This window comes from Corvus brachyrhynchos, unplaced genomic scaffold (genome assembly GCF_000691975.1).
Source record: "Corvus brachyrhynchos isolate BGI_N302 unplaced genomic scaffold, ASM69197v1 scaffold671, whole genome shotgun sequence".
NCBI lineage: Eukaryota > Metazoa > Chordata > Aves > Passeriformes > Corvidae > Corvus > Corvus brachyrhynchos.
In genome coordinates this window covers 301,027-310,385 of record NW_008236441.1, presented here as the reverse complement: position 1 = coordinate 310,385, position 9,359 = coordinate 301,027, and the positions used below count along the sequence as shown (strand labels likewise).

The 9,359-nt window shown below is 41.9% G+C and overlaps 1 protein-coding gene across 2 annotated transcripts in view; it reads left to right on the top strand.

The window, feature by feature from the left end:
• UBE2F (ubiquitin conjugating enzyme E2 F (putative)) overlaps positions 1–9,359 on the top strand; it is a 56,637-nt gene that overhangs the window by 34,873 nt on the left and 12,405 nt on the right. The window contains exon 9 of one of the 2 annotated variants that reach the window (XM_008643571.2): positions 351–413. The exons of the other annotated variant lie outside the window; for it this stretch is intronic. Within the exon in view, the coding sequence (XP_008641793.1) occupies positions 351–413 (63 nt within the window). The remainder of the gene's footprint in view (positions 1–350; positions 414–9,359) is intronic. 2 annotated transcript variants of the gene reach the window in all.

The following is a 9,359-nucleotide window of genomic DNA, read 5'->3' as shown; positions in this document are numbered from 1 at the left end:
AGGAATTGTGCCTCTTGAAAGTTTGAATGTTTCTCCAATATTTAGCTTAAAACTGTTTTCCAATGGAAATGCATTTGCTTACAGGGAGAAGTGGCTTGGGGCCCTATGTGGCCCATACCAGAAGGGTTCAAGTGCCTTGGTGCAGTTGTCATTTAATTGTCCTGTGATTTGGTTTCCAATTTTCAAACTCATTTGCATTTACCTTTGGCAGGGACACCACCAAGGTAGTGATTAAGCACTACTCTTGCTGCCCTGTTTGCTTTGTTCCATTATCTTGTTCATGAGGGCTTTGGGCTCCTTGTGATGCAGTGAGTGGGAGCCCTGCAATGTTCTCTCTGTCTCTTTTCTAGGATCTTTTGAATTTTGACGATCCTTTGAATATTGAGGCTGCAGAGCATCATTTGCGTGACAAGGTGAGTCAGTGGTTTATTTAAGGCACGTTGTTCCTAAACAAAAACACATTCTGTACTCAGCAGTTCCCAGACAGTCCTTTTAGAGTGGTGGAGCTGCTGCTTGAGGCAGTCAAGTGACTCATTGTATCAGCACCCAGTTATTCAAACAAAAAGTGCTTTCTGTGGGAAAGCAAACTCCACACAGTGGTGTTAGTCACCATATGCTGGGATTGTGGACCATAATGTGGTCACAGCCCCAAAATAGATTACCTTCTCCTTCTTGTGTCTGAGATTTCCCCTGAAGCTGTGCGTGTTCTGTGCAGCAAGCTGGTGGTGAGTTGGTTTGGCATGGTGATATGAGTGACCTTTACCTTAGAAGACCTGTGAAAAGATCCCCTCTTTCTCTGTCCAAAGGCAGCTTTTTTATTCAGACCTCTTCCATGTTGCATGTATTTATGAAGCCAGGAGAAATCTGGGCAAGTTTCAAGAACAGGAATGGGAATTTCTCTTTTCTTTTTACTGATCCTAATTTTCATGTGTGTATTATGGACTGGGCAAAGCAGAACATGGTCTGGATTAGTGGCCTGGTCAGCATATATGAGATATACTGCTCACCTGTGAACAAAAGTGCCAATTTCTCCTTTGTATCCATCTCCAAAATTCCATTGTGTTACACTACACAGATTTATTCCTCAAGCACATGGAACTCACACTCAGTATGTTCAAGATCTCTTGTTCTAATTAAACTCTTCCGACACTTTTGTTGAAGTTAACCTTTAAGATTGAAGAAAGCTTCCAGGTAAGCGAGTGTTGATTTGAAGAGTTCATTGAAAATACAGTCAGGCAGTGTACCTAATTTATCTCATTTTTTCAAGAGGAAGTACCAGGATGGCAAGTTATCTTTCTAGCTATTTTTTGATTAATGAGATTTTGTAGCTATTCTGGTATTCATCAGTGTTTGCAGGGCTGAGATGAGAACATAAGGCTAAGCTGGAAAACATTGTCTAGAAACGTCCCCTGGAAGAGAGGAGGTTTTGTGATTTTGTTGTATCATGGAATCACAGAATGGTTTGGGTTGGAAGGGACCTTAAAGCCCATCCCATTCCTCCCCATTCCTGGCCTCAGGTGGTTAAAATTGTTATCCTGCACCTCTCAGCCTCATTGAGAAATTGGAAATCTTAGGAATCCACAGAAAGGAAAATGTTACCTGATTTAAAAAACACACCTCCCTCAAAAACAGAGGTGAGCACTCAAAAATAGGTACTGCTACACTAATTGCATGGAAGTTGTTTGAAGAAGTGAAAAGGAAGTTGAGTGGATTTTTTGACAGTATTCTAAATTACAATGTTTTTGGAACAAACATTTTTTATTTATTAAACTCTTAGCAGTCTCAAAAGCATCTCTAAAATTCATATTATGCCACTTTAATTTTTTTTATTTTTGAGCATATCTGAATTTAGTGTAGGTGTTTCATTGATAGTGACAGCACCAGGTAGGGCTGGATTTTCTGTAGTGTGTTTTGTCGTGACATCAAAAAAACCCAATGATGCCTTTGTGGAGAGAATGAATAATGCAAGGGAGAGAAAAAGCTGCAGTTGCAGCCTGAGTTGTTTTTTTTGCTTCCCCCTGGCAGAGATGTCATATTTTATATAAACACTTTGTTGTGGAGTCAGACTGCTGTGGTCCCATCCTGGCTCTTAGGAAATACTTGCAATGCCCAATAGAATTAAGTATGGGAATGCCAATTAGTTTTCTTTCCTCTGAGATTTGTTTCCATGTGTAATACAATTATGCAAACAGTGTATATGTAATATATGCTTGCATGTACAATATCTATATGAACAGATGTGCAAATGCATCCGTACAGAAATAGTTCTGTACACAAGCATCTGTGTCCAGCAGATCCTGCAGGGGAATCCTGGGAGTGTGGGAGTGTGTGGTGTGTGACGGCCAAACCACTGGACCTCGGGCTGCCTCCTGTGGTTCTCCCAGGGGAGATGACTCAGGATTTCACTGATGTCCCTTCAGATTTGAAATCCTGCCATTCCTTTGCTGACATTCCAGGCTGAGCCTGGCTGCCTGAGAGGGTAACAGCTAATCCATGCCTTGCCTGTGGTTATTGAGAGCTGAGGCTGGGGTTTGGTCAGTTCCCAGTTACCATAAATGACTCCTGCCTTGCAGATGCTGGAAAAAGTCACATCAGATATAGCAAATCCTTACTGCTGATTCTTGGGAAACAGCTGTGCTGGGAATGTTTCTGTTAGATCATGCTGGAAGGGACAGTTATGATCCCTTCCTCTGTAAGGCACCTCTCCTTTTTGCATTAAATCAGTGGTGTATAACTGAGCACGTCGTTGTAGCTTCTGGAAAAGCAGCCTTGTTCTAGGATGTAAAATGATAGAAAATTCAGAGCTCGAGTTCTGTAATTGATTGCTTTATTAACCTGTCTTACCTGAGATGTGTGTTAGTGCAGCTTCAGCTTCCAGCCCTCCAGGACCTCCTTTAGCTCCAGGAAGGAGCTCTCAGTTACTGATCTTGTTCCTTTGCAGCTTCCTTCAGCCAGTGAGCATCAAGTCACTTTTACAAATTATTTTTTAAAATAAGTATGATGGTTTATGCAGCTTTAGTCATTCTGCAGTTCTCCCACACACACCTTGCCAGGTAATTTTTCGGAAGGCTGTACAACAAATTTGGGCAGAATCTTCAACATCTGTTTTCACAAATGCTGGACACTGTGGTGCCCACGTTGCTCTGCAGTTGAGTCACAGTCACTGAAGAAATCATCCTCTCTCAGTGTAGAGCTCAATAAATAAGAATAAAAAGATGATTGATGTCTTTCTGTGTAAGCTAAGCAGGGAGTTTCCCAACACTCAGTCTTCTCACACTGATATAATCTCAGCAGTTTAGTGCTGTGAGTTTTCTTGCTGAATTTCAAGAAGCTCTTGCTAATTAATGAGCTTGGACCACTCTGCATTTAGCACAGAAGTTAGTCTGTCAGTAGTTACCATGCATGGCCAGAGCCATTAATTTTCAGTCAGGTAAATTCCATGGATTCTAAAGCAATGAGCAAGTGTTTAAGTTTTAATGACTACTCACGTAGAAATGATGTGCTAAAAATTGTAGGATTTGCTGGTTTTTATACAGCAAACACACAGAGCTTTACTGATTTGTTCTGTGGCAGCCAGGTGGGCCAAACACTGAAACAACAGGGATAGAACTTGGCAATAGAAATCCAAGTGAGCTTAGTGCCTTAGGACTTGTGTATTCCTCATGCAGAGGTGCTGTGGGTGCTGTGTCTGGGATTTGTTAGCTGAAATCAAGGAAATATTTTCCATATGTCCATCTGTCATGGGTGGTTTGGGATGCTGCCCCAGGACATAGCGATTCGCCGGGATCCTTAAAAGCCCTTACATTTCCTAGTGGTGTTCACTTCTGCCAAAAAACAATTCAAAGCTATGTGTACAACATGCAACAGAAGATTCATTGCATGCTTCGTGTGGCTTAAAGTAGAAGTGGTGCTCCAAGTTTTCTTTAGATTTCTTCCTCACCCAGGCCTGCTGTGTCAAGAACCCTAATGCTGTGTCGTATTTTACTTCTATTTACCCTGTATTTGGTGCAATTCAAGCAAACTTTTGTCATTTACTTTTTCATCCATGTGATCTGCAGTTGTTTCCGTAGTAGGAGAAGCTGAGTAACATCTCCCTGCGTTGTTTTCCTGCGCAATCTTTCCATCTTAGAGGAACCCATCTGTCAGCATTCAGTGCTTTGTGCTGTGTCCTTGTGAAAGACTATGGTGGATTGCACTTGACAGGGAGCTTTTCTTCCTCCATGTGAAAATCCAGCTTATCATATTTACCTGCAGCTCTGAAGTGCCAGAACTGAGAAATCTAATGGGAATAAGCGTGTTGTTGCCAAGGATCCACTTCGAACACAAGCTTTTTTTACTTAGTTCAGTGAGCCCTGATTTTATTTGCATCCTCCTTGGAAAGCAGCATTTAATGCTGAATTATTTTGCATAGGTTTGTGTGGAGGAGTTTGGCTCTGAATTGACTTCTGCAATTCTTTTTTTAATTTTTTGTTTTGTTTTGTTTTAATTAAAGGTTTCTCTGGGTGGTAGAGAAAATAAGGTTTGTATTTCAGGATTATTTCTGTGGAGATGGATTTATGAAGTTCATGGTGTTACGGAATCCGAAGCTGCTTCTTAAGGTTTCCTCTTAGGATTGTAATTGCCCTGCAGAGCCTCAGTTCTTTAGGAAACTTGGCTTAAAAAACTCAGTCCCTCCTCGCAATTGCTTTTGGTCTTTGGAGATTGTTCTAATGAGTCTTGTGGGATTAATGTTCTCCTAAAATTACTTGAGGACTGTCGCCTTGTCTTCACTAGTGAGAGAGCACTGATCTAATTCCATTAGAAATTCCATCGATAATTAGGAACAGTTGCTGAGGATGTATTTCACTGAAGAGTTTTTATAACATTTCATAATTGTGGGCAGTTTTTTAGAGTCCTTAAACACCAAACAGTTCAGAATTTTTATAGGAGAGTCTTAATTTCTCAAGCATTGCCCAGAGCAGCTGTGGCTGCCCCATTCCTGGAAGGGCCCAAGGGCAGGTTGGATGGAGCTTGGAGCAACCTGGGCTAGTGGAAGGTGTCCCTGCCCATGGCAGGGGGTGGAATGGGATGAGCTTCTGTCTTGGTTTGACCGACAGGTGTCTGTCAAGGAAGGCAGGAGCCTCCCTTGAAATGGAAAATGCAACCCCTTTCCCTCCGAATTATTGTAATTTTGAAATAAAGGGGCTTTCAGGCAAAGGTATGAGGAATAGGAATAACAGTTCTTCACTATTATTTATCTATATGTGTGTAACCAGTCAAACAAACAGCAATAACTATGGCAGTAACAGCAAACAATCACAAACCCAGTCCCAGCCTTCTCGGCTGGCAGGCTATTTTCCCCCCGGCGCCGGTCCCCCCGACCCTGTTAATCAGGGTGGTGCTAGCAGTCCGATAGAATGTTGGCTGCAGTCCTGAAGAGGTGACCCTGTAGAAAAAGGGTCTGCTCTTCCTCGGAAGGTCCAGTGGTGGCTGTGTAGCTCCTGTCCCCCAGGAATCCAGTGGAAAGGGTTTTCTATGGTTATATCAGATTATATCCACGATGGAATGCTTGGTTCCTCCCTCTGGGTGGAGCATCTCACAATGGGGTAATGAGTCATGAGGCCAGGTGTTGGTGGGCTCATTAACAGAAGATAGTCTGGAGGGAGTTATCTCTGAGTCAGGGCATTGATGAGCCATTAATTAGAAAGATAGTCCAGAGGGAGGAGGAAAGGAAACTCTGCCCCACCTGGTTTCAACAGAATACACTGCAACCCAAGACAGCTTCCAACCCAAACCAGTGTGGAATTCTATGAAACCCCCGACCTGACAAAGTGTCAGTGCCTGGGCCAGATACCTCCTGAGAACAGGTGAGCCATGGAAAGAGAAGGTTGTCAGCAAGTAAGTAATGAAAGTAACAAACAAACACAGATTTTCTGTAGAAGATCTTCAGGCATCCCTTTGGAAACACACTAAGTTGAATTCCCCCTAGATTGTCCCTTTGCATCAAAAACTGTCATTGCCCAGCACAGCCTCCTCAGTTCTGGACCCTCCAGAAACAAGCAACAGTTTGGGATTGTAAAACTTGTTTCACCAAGAGTGATTTCCTCCTTGTTGGTTTGGGTTTTGTTTTTTTTGTTTTTTTTTTTTTTCCCCCCAGACATTTAAAGTCTGGCGTGGGAAGCACATCTCAAAGTAGAAAGGGGTTCCTGTCCCTTGTGTCTCACCTCAGGTTTTATCAAACACTAATCTGGGAGCCTGGTGCTTTCTTTTCCCAGTTATTCCCCAGAGTGTTAAATACGGGAGCTGGTATATCTGTGATCTTTTATCTCTGCTGAAGTTTGGAGTGATTTTGTCCTTGGACTTGTGGTGCCTTTAGATAGCTAAAGAGTCCCAGAGCTCGCTGCCTCTGTGTCATTTCACATCTGATCCTTCTAAAGACTCTTCCAAAATAGTGTCCTGGCCAGCTGTACTTTTATCCTCTTGGCTTTTTATTTCTGTGCTTATACATAATAAGGGCATAATTACATTTGGGTTTAAGCTTTTCTTCAAAATCCATTTCTCTGTGTAGCTGAAGAAAAGCATTTGAAACTAAATAATGCCTTCAGATTTGGATTCTGCTTTATCTCTTGCCATTGATCATGTTGAAGTTACTTTTCTTCTCTTAATGTAATTTCCTGTCTCAGGAGATCAGTCTGTTTGAAATGCTCTTTGATATGTCAGAATGAAAATCATGATATAAATGCCAGTGTGCCACAGGTGTGTTGGATCCTCTAAGCAGGCAAACTAACAAAAAATTCAGCTTGGAAGTTTAGGGAAAAAGTATGCATTATCTCTATTTCTTCCTCAGATCTTCTGGTTTAAAGTAATTAATTTAAGTGATCTTACAGTAGCTTCTTTGTTTCTCTGTTGTACCTGCTCTATCTTTGTTACCATTTTTATGTCAAAGGCATATTTGAATATTTAGCTCCTGCAGGGATTCTTCCTGTTCAGAAGACATCAGGTCTTTTCCTTGCACTTCCTTACCTCCAAACTGCTTAGATTCTGCTTTTGTTTTCAGTTTATTTTTGGCTTAGTTCCTTGAGGCTTAAATCTCTCTGGGAATTAGAAATATTATCCACTGATCTGTAGTGATTGTTGGCCAATTTGGGTGCAAAGCAGCTTGTTCAGATAGCAGTCGCCAAAATTGTCCAAGATTCTCTAAAAGACATTTTGATACAAAACACTTAGAGTATATAAAATATAATAAATAAAATTTCATGGTTTGTGGATGCTGCATCCTGTCACTGTACATTTCAGAGGAGATCTTATTTGGGTAAAAAGCATCAGAAATAGCTGTAAACAAGCGTTTTATTTTCCAGGTAATTGTGGATAATCTGTGTTTCTATGATGGGTAGTAGTCCTTGAAGAAACTGAGAACAATTGAAATGGTTTTCTTTTGCAGAGTATTCCAAAGCATGTGGATGGGTCAAAAATCAAATACCAGCTCTCTATTACCCAAGTTTATATCGTGTTTCTTTATTGGATTAGATCCAGGGAATGCATTCCAAGGGTTTTTAATGGCAAACTACTTTCTTCAGTGTCTTCCCTGAGGGATTTTTAAGAAATAATGCTCATTTAATTCATTCAGGCATTATTTTCAGCCCAGTTCTCTTTGTCAGACTTTTCACCCTTGCTGTCGGCGACTGAATCTCAGACCCAGAGCGGCAGGAAATCCGAACCATTTATTCAAAGCAGTGAGTTGGTTTTATACACTTTTCCAAGGCACAGTATTTCCTTATGTGACCTATCCCATGTTGCCACATCAGCAACACACTTTCCAAATGCCCTTCTATGGGGTGATCACTCGCTGTTCACTCACCTGCCAGCTCCCGGCAGGCTCCTCTCCGTAGGGCTCTGCCGTGTGACACCTCCTCCCGCCAGGGTCCTGTGCAAAGCCTCTCTGTGCCCCGTGTGCTCCTTTGTGCTGCCGTGTGCCTCTGCAGGCAGGTTTTACAGCTCACAACCCAATTCTACCTTATAATTTCCCTACCTTGCAAATGGTTTCCCATCACAGCCAGCTGGAAGTGTTTCCAAACATACTCCTATAAAATTCTGTATTCAAACAGTGACAGTGATATATGAAGATTTTTGGTAATTGCTGTTAATGTTTTTTAAGCTCAAATGTCAAAAGTTGAGTGATGACTCAAGGCAGCTGAAAAATTTGCCTTAAAAAGAGAAAATCTATCAAAAACGTTTACTTGAATTTAATTTCATGTAGTCTTAAAAAATATATTTATATTATTATTGTGTTTGAGCTGGTGCTAGAGGAGAGGAAATATGCTGGGTGTGCAAGGTGCTCATAAAGCGTGAACATTTAGAGCTGAATTCTTTTTAAGGGGTTAAAAAAAATGAAAGTATCAAAGTTTGACCTCTTGAACATGGCATGAAGGAGTGGTAAATCAGCAATAAACAAAATTTTCTGGATTTGTTTTTTTTTTTTTTTTTTTTTCTGGCACTGTGCTGGTGCTTGACTTCAAGGATTGCCTTGGTTAGCCCTGCATTCATTTTGACAAGGTAACTGGAGAAAAGGGGGTTGGTTACAGCCAAGTGAAGTGTTGTCAGGGAGTGGGGCTTTTCCATGGACTCCAGCCCTGTGTTGGCAGACTCAGAAGGAACTTAATCTGAAAACTTCAGCTTGTCATCATGTCCTGCCTGCCTTGTCAGGAGTGTGAATAATTCAGTAACAAAAGCTGCAAAGCCTGAATAATTTTTGTCTGCTGTCTTGAAAGATCTTTGTTTCAGTAGTAAAACATTTACCATGTAACCTCCAAATTACTTTCCATGTGATATCATAGTGTCATAGAGTGGTTTGGTTTGGAAGGAACCCTCGAGACCATTCAGTTCCACCCCCTGCCGTGGGCAGGGACACCTTCCCCTGTCCCAGATTGCTCCAAGCCCTGTCCAGCCTGACCTTGGACACTTCCAGGGATGGGGCAGCCACATTAATTTTGGCAGATTTTGTACTATGTCTTAGCACTGGAAAAAAATCAGACTATTTACAAGTTATGCGGGAGCAATTTAACAGCCCTGTCTGTTCAGAGCCCTTTAATCAAGCATCCCCCTGGGTTTCCTCATCTGGGAGTATCATAAGGATGGTGGTTAGCACATGACTCCTTCTCCGAGTAGGTAGAGCTCTCCTCTGTGTCAGCTCATGGTCAGGCACTCCATGTGCTTGGATTACAGATACTTATCCTGGAGGATTGGGCAATTGCTTTTACTGTGTTGTATTTGGCTGCATCAACAGAAATAAGTTTTAATGGTGCTTCTGACCAGAAGAGCCTGTTGGGCTGTGTGCTCCCCAGCAGTGAAATGTGAGCTGCAGGGAGCTGGGTTTCTTGCCT